Source organism: Pelophylax lessonae, assembly GCF_965119305.1.
Source record: "Pelophylax lessonae genome assembly, chromosome: 1".
Taxonomy (NCBI): domain Eukaryota; kingdom Metazoa; phylum Chordata; class Amphibia; order Anura; family Ranidae; genus Pelophylax; species Pelophylax lessonae.
This window is the reverse complement of record NC_138768.1, coordinates 596,461,247-596,481,117: the sequence shown is the minus strand read 5'-3', so window position 1 is coordinate 596,481,117 and position 19,871 is coordinate 596,461,247. Positions and strand designations below refer to the sequence as shown.

The window sequence follows — 19,871 nt, the reverse complement described above, 5'->3', positions numbered from 1 at the left end:
CTAGAGTTTTAGCCAATCCGGTGATATATGTGCGGCCTGGTAAGCCACAGTGGACTTCCGCTCCCAGGAGCATCGTTTCCTGTGGCACCAGATCAGACTTTCTGGAGCCTGTCAGCTCTGAGAGTCTGACCTACCCTCTCGGAGCGTTACGAGTGGCCGCAGCGGAGTCACTTCCGCCTACGCCGCATCGTCATATCCGGGGGGTGTGGCCGGGGTGGCGACGTCTTTCTGACGAACCGCCCGGGACCCACGCCATAAAAGGGCGCCATACAAGCGTCCGAGTATGGCGGCGGTTCCCCATCCGGGGAGGACATCTATGACGGAATTTGGCTCAACAGGGTAAGCCGACAAACTTATATCTTTGCTATCTCTTGGATTATGCACACCATTTTACTTACAACTTTGTCTTTAATCCTTTCTCAATTCAACAGTGTCTGCCACTTACAAGGCAGGTCTAATTTATCCCTATCTTAACAAAGTATTCTGCAGGATCGGTGAGCATGTTTAATTATTAGAGAGCCCCCAATACACTCGTATGTAACTATGGGTGATTTCTAAACTGTCTTGAAACATGCATGGACTACCACCGCTGGGCTCATTGAGAGAAATGCGGTATTAAAAGCAATCTTTCTAATTCATTATACACTCAAGGCCGAATTATGTTGCACCTCACATGAGGGAATCAAGTATCCTATGTTTTTGCTTGTATGGAGACTTAGGACCATACAAGCGACTTATACCTAGGCAATTACTATTTTGGAACTCTTCTCATAAAAACCTCTAATTGTTGCGGTATATGATGACATAAAGTAGAAACTCCCTCCCCGTGATTGGTATATGTCCATGCATCTTTCTTCAATGGGTTTCTTCCTTTTCTATATACAAACAACTCTATCCTCACCTATCTGTGTATCAACATGCACCGGGTGTGGCTATTTTCTACCGATAATGGTTTGACATATTATAACTAGCGCACTTTCTATATCCAACCCAGATACAAACACACAGGAGCGTTTGTATTTATACTCCTTGTGAACATCGGCTCCCCCATTTATGAGCTCAGTGACCGTCTTTTAGTCCTCCTCGTTACAGTACCAAAAAAGTTCAGAATATACACTGTACAGGTATGTTCATATCCTATACAGATTTGTTTTCTTTATCATTTATATATACTGATGCCTAAAAAATAGTGTTATCTATTTCATACGGTGTGTGTCCCCACATGTGTCCCAATGGCTGTCCTCTTGCCTCCCCACCGGGCCCCCCCCCCCCCTGATGGCTAGAACAGTAATATCATATGTGTGAAATGCCTTTTCTTTTACATTGACATTGTATATCACATATAAAATGCATTATTCTCATTTATGGAATTTGTAGTAAATAATACATTCTGTCTCTTTAAAATTACTTATGTTTCTACACAGACAAAACAATTATTAAGCTCCAGACGAAGCTTTCACCGAGAAGGCGAAACATGTTGAGCAAACTGTCATGAGTAATGTATACCACGTATTTACTGTAAACTTCAGCCGACCCTGCTGACTGACACCCTGAGCATCGAGGTGTCCGCCGGCAGGCTCTGTCTGCTTTGAAGTATATCACATTGGATGTATGCATAATACAACTTGTTCTGTACACAACTGTTCCCATACTATATGAAGGTCTAGTACCTCATGCAAGATTATATCTGATACTGTCGACCGTTTTCTGGTCTCATGTTCAATGTAGATTTTTCTCATCTGCTTGTATCACTAGATGTTTTTAAAATGTTTGTTTAATAAAAAGCAATTTTATGAAAATTTAGTGCCCGAAATCCTTGTCTCCCAACCTTTCCATATCCATTGATTTAAATGTAGGATAGGGGCCTCTTCAGATGATATATATAATGACCCAGACTGCTGCTGTCTGGTGAGTCATGTGTTTTTGGAAATACTCACTGTCTCTGCTTGCTCTCTCATGCTGCCTCTCCGGCATGAATCACTCCAGTTGCCTCCTATGGTGGGATCCTTCCATGTCAGCTATCTTGAGGGTAAAATCTCTCCCCAGGTGGGGTCCTTCAAAGGCCACCGACAGCCTCTCCTCATCACTGCTTCTCTATCTTCCACCCGATTCCCTCCTGGCATGGCTCATATCTATTTATGGGCTTGACTGGGGTATTGCCCAATGTATCGGCTGCCCGAGCCTGAACCAAACAACCCACACACCTCCCTGTGTCCCAATAAATGACCACACACACCTTGTATGGTTTAAAAACGGCCAAGGCAGCCTATTTATTAACAAACATAAATAATAACCACATTTTTATTACGCCATTTTTAAATATAAAACATCCAAAAACCAGCCTGACAACAAACTACCTGCTCTCCCAATAGGTCTCCAGATTTTTGAAGGCACCCTTAAAATGACCAACCGGCTGTATCTGTCACCACCTTAGTGTCACCATAGGCCCCCAGACGCAATTACACCGACTCGGGGACAAACACTTGTAACTCCTCCAACCGATACAGCCAGTTTCCAACTTTGATTATTAACACCACCACTTATTAGGGCAGGTACACCCATACCAACGATGGGCCCAGACCCTCGCTCTCCAAAGAGCGTACCAATCCCCTGCCTTCAAAAACCCAGCGACCTCTGCCAGCTGCCCTGACAAAGTACCCCATAGTAACCCCAATAACACATGCCAGCCCAAAAACCTTACCCATGGGGCGGGAGGGAGATTCTCACCCTGAGCTGTCCCTTGCTGGAATGAAGCTACAATCAATACTCCCCCAGAAGACCCCCTTGAGATCACACCCTGCCCCACCCTGACCTCCACCAATAAGGTAAGTCCTTTATTTACTTTAAAAACCCTGAACTTAATTAACCCTTCGCTCTGTGGCCTGTAAGTCCAAACCCCAGTCATGCAGGCCTTCTGCCTAGGCTGCGCCTCAGCTCCTGGCCTATTACTTTCTCTTTCCCTTGCTAGACCCTGCCAGACCCACACCTGGGGATTGGCTGATAGTGATGTCGCGAACCTAAAATTCGCCGTTCGCGAACGGCGAACGCGAACATCGGCAAATGTTCGCGAACCGGCGAACCGCCATAGACTTTAATAGGAAGGCAAATTTTAAAACCCACAGGGACTCTTTCTGGCCACAATAGTAATGGAAAATTTGTTTCAAGGGGACAAACACCTGGACTGTGGCATGCCGGAGAGGGATCACACAAAAAAAAGTTCTTAAAAATTGTAATTTTTTGATAGAGAGCCAATTATTGGAAAAATTAAAAAAAAAATAAAAATAAAAAATTTCTTTGGATTTAGCATCTGGGGGGGTCTAAAATTGTACCTGTGAAGTTTCAGCTCTGTAGCATGTCCGGAACCAGAAAAAAATACGAATTAGGGTTAGGGCTAGGGTTAGGCTTAGGGCTAGGGTTAGGCTTAGGGCTAGGGTAAGGGTTATTTTTATGGCTAGGCTTAGAGGGTTAGGGTTAAGGTTAGAGGGTTAGGGTTATGGTTAGAGGGTTAGGGTTAGGTTTAGTGTTAGGGGCTAGGGTTAGGGTTACGGTGAGATACTTAGGGTTAGAGTTAGTAGCCCTACCCCTACCCCTCTAACTCTAACCCTCTAACCCTAAGCACTAAAAATAACCCTAACCTTAGCCCTGACCCTAACCCTAGCCCTAACCCTAACCCTAACCCTAGCCCTAACCCTAATTCTATTTTTTTTCTGGTTCTGGACATGCTACAGAGCTGAAACTTCACAGGTACACTTTTTAGACCCCCCAGACAATAAATCCAAAGAAATTTTTTTTTTTAAGTTTTTTTTTTTTTTTTAAGTTTTCCAATAATTGTCTCTCTATCAAAAATGACAATTTTTAAGAATTTTTTTGTGTGATTTAGTGTCTAGGGGGTCTAAAAAGTGTACCTGTGAAGTTTCAGCTCTGTAGCATGTCCGGAACCAGAAAAAAATACGAATTAGGGTTAGGGCTAGGGTTAGGCTTAGGGCTAGGGTTAGGGCTAGGGTTAGGGCTAGGGTCAGGGCTAGGGTTAGGTTTAGGGTTAGGGTTATTTTTATGGCTAGGCTTAGAGGGTTAGGGTTAAGGTTAGAGGGTTAGGGTTATGGTTAGAGGGTTAGGGTTAGGTTTAGTGTTAGGGGCTAGGGTTAGGGTTACGGTGAGATACTTAGGGTTAGAGTTAGTAGCCCTACCCCTACCCCTCTAACTCTAACCCTAAGCACTAAAAATAACCCTAACCTTAGCCCTGACCCTAACCCTAACCCTAACCCTAGCCCTAATTCTATTTTTTTTCTGGTTCTGGACATGCTACAGACCTGAAACTTCACAGGTACACTTTTAGACCCCCCCAGACAATAAATCCAAAGAAATTTTTTTTTTTTTTAAGTTTTTTTTTTTTTAAGTTTTCCAATAATTGGCTCTCTATCAAAAATGACAATTTTTAAGAACTATTTTTGTGTGATTTAGTGTATAGGGGGTCTAAAAAGTGTACCTGTGAATAGGGATGATCGAACTTTTGAAAAGTTCGGTTCGACCAGAACACCCGAACTTCACGAAAGTTCGGTTCGGATTTCAGAACCCCATTGAAATCAATGGGACCCGAACTTCTGTAATCAAAAAACACCATTTTTAAGCCCTAAAACCCAATAAATGCCCCTAAAAAGTGCCTAGGGTTCTGGGTCATGCCCCATTAACTATTAATCACACAAAAAAAAGTTCTTAAAAATTGTCATTTTTGATAAAAAAGCCAATTATTGAAAAATTAAAAAAAAAAAAAAGAGATTTTTTTGATTTTTACTTTGGATTTAGTATCTGGGGGGTCTAAAAGGTGTGCATGTGAAGTTTCAGCTCTGTAGCATGTCCAGAACCATGAAAAAAAAAAGATAATTTTTCAGTAGAACAGGGATGTGGTTCGGGAGCCTCCTTTAACTTTAACACCTATATGATCTTTTTTTCTGGTTCTGGACATGCTACAGAGCTGAAACTTCACAGGTACACCTTTTAGACCCCCCAGACACAAAATCACACAAAAAAAGTTCTTAAAAATTGTCATTTTTGATAAAAAAGCCAATTATTGAAAAATTAAAAAAAAAAAAAGAGATTTTTTGATTTTTACTTTGGATTTAGTATCTGGGGGGTCTAAAAGGTGTGCATGTGAAGTTTCAGCTCTGTAGCATGTCCAGAACCAGAAAAAAAAAGATCGTTTGTATTAGAAAACTTTAAGCACAGGAATATGGCTTCTCTGCTGTAACACCTTGCCGGTTTAATAGCAGGCATTTTTTTGGGTTCTTTGCAGTCAGGAAAAACATCTGAACTTGTGTATAGTAGTACTGTGCACAAGTTCTGATGTTTTGCCTGCCTCCAAAATTCCCCAAAAAATGCCAGCAAAAACACACCTGGGCATTTTTTTTTTTGACGCTAGCGTTTTTTTTTGGCATTTTTTGGGGTTCTTTTGAGGCAGGCAAAACATCTGAACATGTGTATAGGGGGGATATATAGACATATATGTCTGAATATATACCCCTAGACATATATAGGTGTGATAGTAGCAGAAATAAATGCTTGCGCTAATGAAATCATTTACAGTAATATATTTCTGCTACTATCACACCTATATATGTCTAGGGGTATATATTCAGACATATATGCCTATATATACACCCTATACACATGTTCAGATGTTTTGCCTGCCTCAAAAGAACCCCAAAAAATGCCAAAAAAAACGCTAGCGTCAAAAAAAAAAAATGCCCAGGTGTGTTTTTGCTGGCATTTTTTGGGGATTTTGGAGGCAGGCAAAACATCAGAACTTGTGCACAGTACCACTATACACAAGTTCAGATGTTTTTCCTGACTGCAAAGAACCCAAAAAAATGCCTGCTATTAAACCGGCAAGGTGTTACAGCAGAGAAGCCATATTCCTGTGCTTAAAGTTTTCTAATACAAACGATCTTTTTTTTTTATGGTTCTGGACATGCTACAGAGCTGAAACTTCACATGTACACCTTTTAGACCCCCCAGATACTAAATCCAAAGTAAAAATCAAAAAATCTCTTTTTTTTTTTTTTTTTTAATTTTTCAATAATTGGCTTTTTTATCAAAAATGACAATTTTTAAGAACTTTTTTTGTGTGATTTTGTGTCTGGGGGGTCTAAAAGGTGTACCTGTGAAGTTTCAGCTCTGTAGCATGTCCAGAACCCCAAAAAAAGATCATATAAGTGTAAAAGAGGGGTCCCACCATCCCTGCTCTACTGAAAAATTATCTTTTTTTCTGGTTCTGGACATGCTACAGAGCTGAAACTTCACAGGTACACTTTTTAGACCCCCCAGACACTAAATCCAAAAAAAGTCATGCCTGCCTCCAAAAATGCCCGATAAATGCAAGAAAAAGCGCCGTAGAGAAGCCGTATTCCTGTTCTAATAAAAATTATAAGAAAATGCTAATTTTTGGGGGGTTCTGGACATGCTACAGAGCTGAAACTTCACATGTACACTTTTTAGACCCCCCAGATACTAAATCCAAAGTAAAAATCAAAAAATCTCTTTTTTTTTTTTTTTTTTTTTTTTTAATTTTTCAATAATTGGCTTTTTTATCAAAAATGACAATTTTTAAGAACTTTTTTTTGTGTGATTTTGTGTCTGGGGGGTCTAAAGGTGTACCTGTGAAGTTTCAGCTCTGTAGCATGTCCAGAACCATAAAAAAAAAGATTGTTTGTATTAGAAAACTTTAAGCACAGGAATATGGCTTCTCTGCTGTAACACCTTGCCGGTTTAATAGCAGGCATTTTTTTGGGTTCTTTGCAGTCAGGAAAAACATCTGAACTTGTGTATAGTGGTACTGTGCACAAGTTCTGATGTTTTGCCTGCCTCCAAAACCCCCCAAAAAATGCCAGCAAAAACACACCTGGGCATTTTTTTTTTGACGCTAGCGTTTTTTTTGGCATTTTTTGGGGTTCTTTTGAGGCAGGCAAAACATCTGAACTTGTGTATAGTGGTACTGTGCACAAGTTCTGATGTTTTGCCTGCCTCCAAAACCCCCCAAAAAATGCCAGCAAAAACACACCTGGGCATTTTTTTTTTTGACACTAGCGTTTTTTTGGCATTTTTTGGGGTTCTTTTGAGGCAGGCAAAACATCTGAACATGTGTATAGGGGGTATATATAGGCATATATGTCTGAATATATACCCCTAGACATATATAGGTGTGATAGTAGCAGAAATATATTACTGTAAATGATTTCATTAGCGCAAGCATTTATTTCTGCTACTATCACACCTATATATGTCTAGGGGTATATATTCAGACATATATGTCTATATATACCCCCTATACACATATTCAGATGTCATGTCTGACATCAAACATGTCCTCAAAAAAGCACTGGCAGTGGCAGCCCCTGCAGCATTAAAAAATGCTTGCTGGTGAGAAGCCACATACCTGTCCCGAAGCAGAGAAATGATCATTTCTCTATAGCGGTCACCCTGCTATGGAAGGGTTTTGTCACCCTGCCATAGCAGTCACTGTCAGTTAACCCTACACTACACTACGGTCCCCTGACACTTAACACTTTCCCTACAGAAACTAAATTTTTGAAGCTAACTTAAGTGTAAAGGAGCACTCTAACTACACTAGATATCCCTTTCCTCACACTAAAAATAGCTAAATGACACTTTTAAAGTAAAATTAACAGAACTGCTTCCACTCTCTTCCATGTCCAGTATAACAATGCTGGGAATATGGCGGGGGCGATCTTATATACTGGGGGGCGTATTCACTAATGATTGGTCTAGGGACCCCCTAGTCACTCCAATCACATTCCTAGCATTCTCCTGCCCCCTCAATTGGCTTTTGCTAATGGTTCTGGTCCAATCACGGGCTTTTAAAGCCCATTTCCTGAAGCATTGCATTTTGGGCGGTTCTGGTTGCCGAATTCCGAACTTTTTGGGCAAAAAGTTCTAAATTCGGCCGAACCTCGAACACCCAATGTTCGGGCCGAACCGATGGTGGACCCGAACCGTTCGATCATCCCTACCTGTGAAGTTTCAGCTCTGTAGCATGTCCAGAACCAGACAAAAAGATAATTTTTCAGTAGAGCAGGGATGGTGGGAACCCCTTTTACACCTATATGATCTTTTTTTTCCTGGTTCTGGACATGCTGCAGAGCTGAAACTTCACAGGTACACTTTTTAGACCCCCCCAAACAATAAATCCAAAGAAATGTTTTTTTTGTTGTTTTTTTTTTTTTTTTTTTTTCCAATAATTGGCTCTCTATCAAAAATGACAATTTTTAAGAACTTTTTTTTGTGTGATTTAGTGTATAGGGGGTCTAAAAAGTGTACCTGTGACGTTTCAGCTCTGTAGCATGTCCAGAACCAGAAAAAAAAAGATAATTTTTCAGTAGAGCAGGGATGGTGGGAACCCCTTTTACACCTATATGAATTTTTTTTTCTGGTTCTGGACATGTTACATATATATATATATATATATATATATATATATATATATATATATATATATATATATATATATATTAAAAAAATACTCAAATACCAGCCCTCAAAGGGGCTTTTGGGGACAATATATATATATATATATATATATATATATATATATATATATATATATATATATATCACAGAACAAAAAAAAAATTACACAAATACCAGCCCTCAAAAGGGCTTTTGGGGACAATAGATATATATATATATATATATATCACAGAACAAAAAAAATTACACAAATACCAGCCCTCAAAAGGGCTTTTGGGGACAATATATATATATATATATATATATATATATATATATATATATATATATATCACAGAACAAAAAAAATTACACAAATACCAGCCCTCAAAAGGGCTTTTGGGGACAATAGAGATATATATATATATATATATATATATATATATATATCCAAAAAAAACCTCAAATACCAGCCCTAGGAAGGGCTTTTTGGGGTGCTGTCCTTACAGCAGGAGTGTACCAAGAACACTGGCTAACAAGACCGGGAACTGTCCCTAGCTATAACAGCAGCAGCAGCACCAGCACTTTCCCTGCTTTCAGTAACACAGAAATGATCTAAAATGGATGCTGCCCTTGCTTATTTATAGGAGGTGGGAGGGTGTGGGAGGGAGGTATGCTGATTGGCCTGGAATGTGTCTACTGACTGTGATGTTCAGGGTCAAAGTTTGCCTCAATGATGATGTATAGGAGGCGGACCGAACATCGCATATGTTCGCCCGCAGCGGCGAACGCGAACATGCAAAGTTCGCCGGGAACTGTTCGCCGGCGAACAGTTCTATACATCTCTATTGGCTGATGGCCCATAAATATTTACAGTATCCCCTCCTAGCTTCTGCCAACTATCTACTAGAATGTTCTTCAACATTCCAGCAACAGGGGGAGACACCAGAGAGCTTTCAGGATGAGTCATCCAGCCTTAACCTCTAATAATCCTGACCCAAATTCAGTGACTCAGTGACTGGGCCAGATAAATGCTTTTTCCTAAACTCACTTCTAGCAAACACTAGAGGGTTCTACACTAGTATTGAAAAAAGAGGGTCAACATGACAGCTAATACTTTCAAAAGAAATGGGCAGTAATAAAAGCCTCCATGTTTCTTTAATGACAGGTCTTGTTTAAAGCCAGACTATAGCTGTTTAACATCTATTTCACAAGTACTGACATATTCATTCTGATTTTATTTTCCCAATTAGAAAGCAGCACTGGAGTGTACTCATCCAGGATATGGAACCACTGTGGTAATGGGACTAGCTGCCTATGACGCACAGCTTTCGTTTTCTCCTTTGCTTCTCCTTACAGGACGCACATTGAAAAGCTCTCTATATGGAGGTACATTTTACTATAAAAAAGTGAATAAAATGTCTGCTTCTCTTTTACATTGTTCAAGTACTGTGATACTTTGACACTTTAATATATCATTGAATATCATGTTGTGTTTAAAGCTCAGCCGTGGGAAACATGAAAAATCTCCGTTGCAGTTGGGTTGCATTGCAATTGTTAACAACTGGTTTAGGTCTGTGGGACTAGAAAAGAAGATTTAAAAGCATAGTTCAACTTTACAAAAAAAAAACTTCCTGTGCAATCAGAGATCAGGGATGACTGTAGTGAAAACAAGCTGTGACGCTTTGACCAGAATTAAACAATACCCTTGTTATAGGTGTAAGTCATAAGCCTGCTCTGAAGCTTCCCAGGAAGTTGCTAGGACATTGCTAAGAGAGACTCAAGTATCACTGGTCACCTCCACCATCACAGGAGTAAGCTCTTTCTCAAACCCCCTCACATACATTTTCCCTTGATGCATTAGCTCTGAGCTCAGAGCTTGAGAGCTCACTCCTGGGATGGTGGAGGTAAACAGTAATAACTGTACCTCACTTAGCAGCGTCCTGGGAGTTTTCAGGTCAGGCTTCATGAGGTACATAAATTGCCTACACCTACCTATAACAAGGAAATGATTCAACTTTAGTCAAAGCTGCACAATTTGTTTTTATCTACAGATGTCCCTTATCAGCATAGATACATATTTGGGAAAGGCGAACTAACCCTTCAATTACCCATCCTCCGCTCCTCCATGCCAACAGACCATCCCTGTATCATCCTCTCCTGCCTGCTACCACAGTCTAAAGTCTTGACATCATCAAGACTGATGCAGGGTCCATACCTCTGCATTGAACATAATAAGGCCCCTTTCACACATACGGTCCGATCAGATCCGCCTGTCAGTTTTTCAGGCGGACCTGATCGGATGCCCCATCCATCCCTATGGGGCAGCGGATGTCATTGGAGACGTGTCTGCTGACATCTGTTCTGATCCTGTCCATGAAATCCGGGCTAATGGAAACCCTATTTTCCATCCGTCTGGCGGATGGGATCGGATGAGAATGGATAGGTGGTCCGTTCGCATCCGATTCCCCCATAGAGGACATCGGGGATCTGACAGCTCTGTCTGCGCACACAGAGCAGAGACAGAGCTGTCATCCGCCTGCTCAGCGGGGATTGGCGGATCGATCCCCGCTGAGAAAAGTGGAGTCCGTCAGCGGAACGGACAGATGTGAAAGGACCCTAAGGCAGAGGGCAGTTCACCATTGGAGCATAGTATAATACCATCTGCCGGGGGAGAAAAGGATTCAGTAAGGCTGGCCATGCATTATACAATTTTCTTATACAATTTTCTTTTAATAAGCTCATATAATATATGGGCCAAACCTAAACACTTTAACTTTCAAAAATGCAATCAGGCAGGCCCTTGCACTTCATTGTTGAAGGTATATATAAAAGAGATTGAATAAGAAAATTGTATAGTGTAGTGATCGACCGATATCGTATTTTTTAATGCCGATACAGATACCGATATTTTGGCCATCGGATATAGGTGTAGTATGGTAAGCAACGGTTTAAGTTGCTGTCTGCAAAATGTTACAATACTATGTATATGTCTGGGAGCTGGGTGTGGCTGAAGTCAGTTTATGCGTGGTGTTCAGTGAATAAAGAAGCAACCTGTACAGCCTGGCCTGTGTTAATACACTACATTTTGGCGACGAGGATGGCTAGCTTTCTGGATTTACCGGCTATCGGACTGTTTGATGTGTCTGGAGACCACACTAGTCTCTCACAGCGCTGGGACAAGTGGAAAAAGGGATTTCAGCTCTATGTTATAGCCACAGGAGTGACTGCACCTGCTCAGAAGAGAGCCATGCTGCTGCATCTAGCTGGATCACAAGTTCAGGACATTTTTGAAACCCTGGGGGCAACAGGGGAAGATTCGGACTATGAGACAGCCATGAATAGACTGAGTGAGTACTTTGAGCCAAAGAAAAATATTCCCTATGAAAGATATAAGTTTAGACAGGCTGTGCAAGAACCGGGAGAAACCACAGACGGTTATGTGACTAGGCTGAAATATTTGGCAAAGTCTTGTGATTTTGGGACTGTAACTGAGGAGATAATCAGAGATCAGGTCATAGAGAAATGCACATCTGTGCACCTCAGGAGGAGATTATTGAGAGAACCTAGTCTCACACTTACTAGTCTGCAGGAGATTGCAAGAGCCATTGAACTGTCTGAGCTCCAGGCTCTGCATATTGAAACCAAAGACACTGCATCTGTCAATACAGTCTCCAAACCTACCTATAATAATAGGAATCTCTGGAGTAGAAAAGAGAGTTTTCCGAAGAGGACTTTACATATAACTTGCAGTAAATGTGGCAGAGAGGGACACACATGTCAGGACTGCACTGTGGTACAGAATAAAATGTGCTATGCTTGTGGAAAGACAGGTCATTTTGCAGCTGTGTGTAGAAGTACAACCAGAGATAACAAACCCAAAGGACCATCACCACATGTAAATGTTATAGCTGAGGATAAAGAGAGTGCTTCTGACTGTGAATTTATATTCTCCCTGTGTTCTCTGCAAGCTGGGACATTAACCATTAAGATTGGAAGTACAGATGTGTCAGTGCTGATTGACTCTGGAGCTACATGCAATGTTATGGACTTAGCTTCTTGGTACAGTCTTAAAGGCAGAGAAAATCACCTTAAATTGTGTAACACCACTAAACAGATTTATACTTATGGCTCCAGTACACCACTGCAACTTAAAGGCAAATTTTATACCTCTGTTCAAACACATGAGACTGGTCCTCCATTGCAGACCGAATTCTATGTTGTAGATGGCACAGGGTCACCTCTGCTTGGTCGTCAAACCGCTATGGCACTGGGGGTGTTAAAGATTGGCCTTGATGTAGGCAGCGCAAGAGTGAATATGGTGTCTCCTGCTATTTCTGCATTGAGAGAGGAATTTAAAGATTGCTTCTCTGGGTTTGGAAAATTAAAGGATTTTCAGTTGGAGCTTCACATTGATCCACATGTAAAGCCTATTGCACAGCCAGTACGCAGACTTCCTTATAGCCTGAGATCAATTGTTGAGCACAAACTGGCAGAGCTGCTAGACCTTGACATTATCGAACCTGTGGATGGACCCACTCCATGGGTATCGCCGTTAGTTGTTGTACCAAAGGGCACAGATATTCGGATTTGTGTGGACATGAGATGTGCTAACCAAGCTGTGCAGAGAGAGAGAGACATCCAATTCCCACTATTGAAGATGTTCTACATGCAATGAATGGGGCAAGTGTCTTCAGTAAACTGGATTTGAAATGGGGTTATCATCAGATTGAACTGACCCCAGCATCTAGAGTCATTTGCAAGCCATAAAGGTCTTTTTAGATACAAGAGGTTGATGTTTGGCGTATCGTCAGCGCCGGAGGCCTATCAACATGTGATTCAGCAAGTGCTACATGGTTGTGAAGGCACACATAACATTTCTGATGATATAATTGTGTGGGGAACAAACACACAGGAGCACGATGAACGTCTCCGTGCTGTGCTAAATCGCTTGAAGGAGAAAGGATTAACATTAAATGAGAAGAAGTGCACATTTCAAATGAATAAAATGACTTTTATGGGCCATGTGCTGTCTGACAGGGGCATTGGTCCGGAGGACTGTAAAATTAAAGCTGTGTCTGATGCCAGAAATCCTGAAAACCCTGCAGAAGTACGCAGTTTTCTTGGGCTAGTGAATTACTGTGCTAAGTTTATTCCAGATATGGCGACTGTCAGTGAACCCTTGAGATTGTTGACTCGCAAGGCAGTCCCTTGGAAGTGGGGCCTTTTGGAACAAGGTGCATTTAATGAACTTAAGAGACGTCTGACTTGCGCCACAACTTTGGCTTATTTCAATCCTACTGCACACACCCAAGTTATTGTCGATGCTAGCCCTGTGGGGTTAGGCGCCATCTTGGTCCAGAGACAGTGCACAGGCGATTACAGACCTATTCAGTATGCAAGCAGATCCCTTACTGATGTAGAGAGGCGTTATTCTCAGACCGAGAAAGAAGCTTTGGCTGTTGTTTGGGGATGTGAAAGGTTTCACACGTATCTCTACGGACTTGATTTTGAAATCATCACTGACCACAAGCCTCTGGAAGTGATATATTTGCCACGATCAAAACCATCTGCCAGAATTGAATGATGGGTTCTCAGATTGTTACCGTATCGATTTACAGTGCGGTACAGACCTGGACCGACTAATGCAGCAGATGCACTTTCCAGATTACCTCAGTCTTCAGCACCTGTTCATAACCTAGCAGAAGAGTACATTCGTTTTGTGGCTACTAACGCCATGCCTCAGGCATTGACACCGCGGGAGGTTGAAGAATTGTCATCTGTGGATCCGGAAATTGCTCGGTTGAGAAAATGTGTAAGACAGGGGGTTTGGGTGGATTGTGACCCAAGCTATCACAGAATCAAACAAGAGCTGAGTATTGCAGGACAACTGGTTTTACGTGGCAATCGTATTGTGATGCCTAAAGACTTACGGAAACGTACATTACATTTAGCCCATGAGGGCCATCAAGGCATTGTTCGCACCAAACAAAGATTACATGAGAAAATCTGGTGGCCAGGAATTGACAAGGATGTGGAACGTTTGGTTTCTTCATGTCGAGCATGTCAGTTGGTGGGCAGCAAACCTAAACCAGAACCAGTAACTCACACTGTTCTACCTGAGGGACCATGGGAAGATTTAGCCATTGATCTGTGTGACATTCCATCTGGACACCATCTTTTAGTTGTTGTGGACTATTATTCAAGGTGGCAAGAGGTGGTAGTTCTCACTAAAGCTACATCATCAACTGTAATTGAGGGGTTGGAGAGCATCTTTGCGTCTCATGGGTTGCCTAAACGGATGGTGAGTAATAATGGTGCCCAATTTACTTCTCAGGAATTTCAGGATTACCTGAAATCAAATGCTATTGAACATCATCGTACAACTCCATATTGGCCACAAGCTAACGGGGAAGTGGAACGCCAGAATCGAACCTTGCTAAAAGCTTTGCGAATTGCTCATTTAGAGAGAAGAGACTGGAAAAAGGAACTGTGGCGTTTTCTTTTAGCTTATCGCACAACTCCGCATACTGTCACGGGAGTTAGTCCTGCGGAACTTCTTTGTGGTCGTCAATTCAGGACAAAATTGCCAGACATTGGGGGTCCTCCTACGAGTCAGAAACCTTTTCGGCACATTGATGAGGAAAGGAAGACCCGGGCTGAACAGTATGCAAACCACCGCCGCCATTGTCAACCCAGTGGCCTTCAACAGGGTGATAAGTTGTTGCTTCAAAATGATCGGTTTAACAAACTGGCTCCGTCCTTTGAACCTGAGCCTTATGTTGTAAAGGAGAAAAGAGGTACGCAAGTGGTTTTAGAGGATTTAGATGGACACACAAAAGTGCGTAATTCCTCATTTGTAAAGAAATTTATTGAGCCAGAAGGTCAAGTATTGGAAGACGGCGAACAGGCAAAGAGTAGCGATGGTACTGCCAGTGATCCAGACTTCAATCCACAACCATCCACATCGGCATGGCCACGAGAAAAACGAGCAACGAATCCACCGGCCTACCTTAAGGACTATGTGTATAGTCAGGAGTTTATAGTTTAAATTTTTAGTTGTTCATCCATGCATTTTGTTAATCTTATTAATCTGTTGTGCATGTTATGTTTTATTCAAAGAGAGGAGGGAATGTAGTATGGTAAGCAACGGGTTAAGTTGCTGTCCGCAAAATGTTACAATACTATGTATATGTCTAGGAGCTGGGTGTGGCTGAAGTCAGTTTATGCGTGGTGTTCAGTGATTAAAGAAGCAACCTGTACAGCCTGGCCTGTGTTAATACACTACAATAGGTATTGGCCGATATCTGCCGATATTTTCGGACATGTAAAAAAAAGACCCCAAACCCCTCCTCGGCACCAAAAACCATTCAAAACGCCAAGTTTGGCTGTTTTGAATGCTGTCAGTTTTTTTAATTCGGCGCCGAGTACCCGGAAGTGATGTCATGACAAACACTTCCGGGTTTTTTACATGGAGACCCGGGTCTTCTCTTCGGCCGCAGGTGGAAGTAGGATGCCCGGGTCTTCCGGTGGGACCGGAGACCCGGGCGAGCAGCGGAAGGTACCCCCCTCCCGCTCCTTGTAATGGCAAGCCGCATTGGTTGCCGCATTGGTTGTCATTACAAGTCAGCCGACCGTCGGCTATGGACACTGGTACTGGGGTAATGCCTCTAGCTGCAGGCTTCACCCTGGTACAAGCACTTTCCCTAAATATCGGCAATATCGGAAACCGGAGGTTACCGATATATCGGGGTAAGTGCATATCGGCCCCCGATATATCGGTGTTGCCGATAATCGGTCGATCCCTATTATAGTGTATAGTGTATGGCCAGCCTAAGTAAAATGTGTTTCTCTCCCCTAGATCTAAACAAGCAGTTAACCATTACAATGTGGACACAATTCTACCACAAGGAGGAATTATTTTTCCTAGAGTTGGGCTTTGTTGATTTAGTAAAAGCAAATAGACTGTGAACTCTGCAAGTACAATTACACTCATTTTCCCCAGAGCTTAGCAAATGTGGTGAAGCTCTGCTTATCCCCAAGTGCAATGCATTTTTTCCCTTGCACCTGATCTGGTGCTGGCTGAAACCACAAAAATGAATTGGTCTTTTGAGGTTTGTGGGTTTTTTTTTAACATTTAGGCTGGATTTACATCTGTGTCTTTTTGGGTGAGGCATTTTCTAATGAAAATATTGAAAATGCAAAAAAAAGGCATTTCAATGCATGTTGTAACATGCTTTAAAGCACAGCATTGCATGATAACATGATTTTGCATAGCACATCAACATGTGTTGACATGTATTATGACACACCTTGATGTGCATTGCAACACACATTAAAAAGCATCAACATGATTTTCATGTGTTTCCATTGAATAGACTAGAAAAGGCATCAGGCCAAAATTTACCAAAATGCTAAAGCTTTATTCACACTTGTGTGACTCCAAAGCCGTGCGATTTCCATTGCGACTTTACATTGCAACTTTGATGCAACTTTGGTTGTTGACTTTGACTGTTGCACAACTGTTGCATTGATAACATTACTTTTGAGAATTTACATTGCAGTCTATGACACTCAAGCCCCCTGAAAGTTGCATCAAAGTTGAGCAGGAACCTTTTTAAAGTCGCTGTGACTTTAAGACTCCTAGATTTGAACAGCTTCCATTGAAATACATGAGTTGTGACTTGTCATGCATCTTTATGTCCAAAGTGGCATGACGAGTCGCTCAAGTGTCAAGGAGCCTAAATGGGCCTTTGATGATTGAATAAGGTGTAGTACCTAAGGTGGCAGACACAGAAGAATGAGTTTTTCTTTTTTTTTAAGTTTAAAACCCTGTTTTCACATTTAGTATAGAACATTAATACTGTAGCAATCTAAAGACAAAGAAAAACTTGTATTTAGTGGTGTCTGCAGTCATGTTGCTGCATTGTAGTGAAAATTAAAGGAAAATCTCATGTGCATTTTTTTATATGCCAGCTCAAAACGCATGTAAAACATATTAAAATGCATGACATGCATACATGTAGATATGAAAAGGGCTACAGTACAGCTTGCCAGCCCTGCAAGCCAGAAACAATCAGAAGCATGAGATTGAAAGATAACATAGGATGAATTTTAATATTTATGTATCACCCTCCTAGGTAGGTGCTAGAGAGTGAGCATAGTTTTTGGCTCTGTCTGCCTATCAGAGGAGCAGCAGGCAAATCTATATTGCTTTCTGTCTAGCAGAGAGCAGGATCTGTTAGTGAGGTCTGCTCAGTGTGCTCAGTATGTGATTCATTGAGTCTAGAGGAGTGTTTCACACTGGTCCTATAGGGAGGCATGTTGGACAATGGGAGGAAACCTGACCAATGGATACATAGGCTTTGATACAGTCCTGGTGATTGGTAGAGACAGGTTGTCTCAGTGCATTCTGGGATACTGTATAAAAGCCAGGAGCACATGTGCTGCAGGGTCTTTGGCTGGAGAGCACAGTCCCGGAGGGAGGGTGGTGGCTGCCTCCTCCTCTGTAGCAGTGGCACATGGTCGCAGGAGATCATCCTGAGGGCCAGAGGAATGGATGACTACAAACCCCTGGACTGATCATTGACTGAGCCAAGAAGTAAAGTGTTAAATTGTGAATGCCAGTGTTTCTAACAGTAACCCAGGGGGAACCGAAAGTGTAATATTCAGCAGTCCTCAAGGAGGCAGTGCTACATTCACTTAGATCAGTCTTGCTGCATGCAGTGAACTAAGGACAGTGTATGAAAAACTGAATGTGGCTAGAGCTACAGTATTCTTAGCTTGTTTTAAAGTAGTTGTAAAGGCACAGGAAGGTAAAAAACCTTCTGCGTGCAGCAGCTCCCCCCCAGCTCCCCCTAGTACTTACCTGAGCCCCCTCTTGATCCAGCGATGTCCACTCCGGCTGCTGTAATTTACAGCCGGTTAGCCAATCAGCAGACGGAGGGGGCGGGGCCGAGCCATGGACCCACAGGCTGCTTGGGAGCGCTGCTTGCAGTGGGGGAACCTAGCAGAAGGCAAGAGCCAGGAGCGCCGGCAAGGAACCAGAGAAGAGCAGGATCCAGGCTGCTGTGTGCCAAACCCATGCACAGAGCAGGTAAGTATCACATGTTTGTTTATTTAAAAAACAAAAAAAAACAAAAACAAGGCTTATACCGCTAAGTGCAGAGTATGAATCAGGGTGCCGAGTTTCAAGGTTGACAGACACTTTCCTAAACAGGCCATGAAATGTAGGAAGATTTCTTGTGAGCAGAGAATGGGGTTGTGATTTTTTTTTATTATAAATGCTCTTTTGCTTTTAAAATACTGTAGTCTTCTACTGTCATTCCTAACCAATAAATGTATTTACCTGATGTCTCTGACTTTCTCAATTCCATTTTTTAGGTTTTAAAAGTATGGACTCTGCCCCCCAGTTGGTTTCTGACTACATTGCAGGAAAATTTGACTTGGATGGTTTGGTGACTCATACGTTGCCTTTTACTAAAATAAATGAAGGTTTTGAGCTTCTGAGATCTGGCAAAAGGTGGTTATTTGTATTAACAAAGAAAGATTAATCGTTTTTTAGTTCAGAACATTTTTTTTACTAAAGTTGCTATTACCCCTAACTGCAAAATCTAGAATAAATGCAAGAATCCTTCTAATTCTTCTTTGACTCTTCTCAGAATCCCTGTGGTACTCCAGTCTTTCTTCTCCTTAGGAAACAAAGGTCTTGTACTTTCTTGGATCTCCTCCGTCTTTCTGGATAATCTTGCAAGCCCCTCCTTTCATTCTCTTTTATTAGTGTAATATTGTAAAGTTGCACTTTCTTTTCAAATATCACTTTATGTGGATGGTTCCCCAAATCTCTAAGCTCCTTGTCTCAATTTTCTACCTTCTTGTGTTCTTTCCATTCCATGTGCTGTCTATGATTTCATATCCGCTTACTTCAATAAACGACATATGGATCAAAAAGAATTATGAATTGTAATAAAAAAATGTAAGAAAGTGATCTAATATATGTGGGTAAGCTGCAACCAAAGATCCAATAATGCTGGAATATAAATGAATGAAAAAAAATCTGGTGCGCTAAATGTAAACTGATATAAAAGGGGAAATATTGTATAACACATAATAAACATCAATCAAATATGATAACAAGTGTGTCTTAAACAATTAACACCACAGTGAATCCATATATTGAATGGATATGAAAGTGATATAAATGCCCAAAAACTGGGGGTAAACAATAAGTCCCAAAATGATCAACTCAAAGTCCAGATATCCTAGATATTAGTTGACGTGCAAAAATGGTGAAATAAACTGGTGCTAGAAAAAACAAACGGTGCTCCAAAGTAGAATGTGATAGTTTCCCACCACCTCACAGGTTTGCTTCTTACCAGCAAATGCAGTATAAAGGGCGTAAAAAAGGCAGA

At 41.6% G+C, this 19,871-nt stretch overlaps 1 protein-coding gene across 1 annotated transcript in view; it reads left to right on the top strand.

Annotated features, from left to right (window-relative positions):
• LOC309555882 (alcohol dehydrogenase 1-like) overlaps positions 1-19,871 on the top strand; it is a 48,646-nt gene that overhangs the window by 26,675 nt on the left and 2,100 nt on the right. The window contains exons 7-8 of the mRNA XM_082258054.1: positions 9,714-9,849; positions 18,844-18,982. Coding sequence (XP_082114180.1) covers positions 9,714-9,849; positions 18,844-18,982 — 275 coding nt within the window. The remainder of the gene's footprint in view (positions 1-9,713; positions 9,850-18,843; positions 18,983-19,871) is intronic.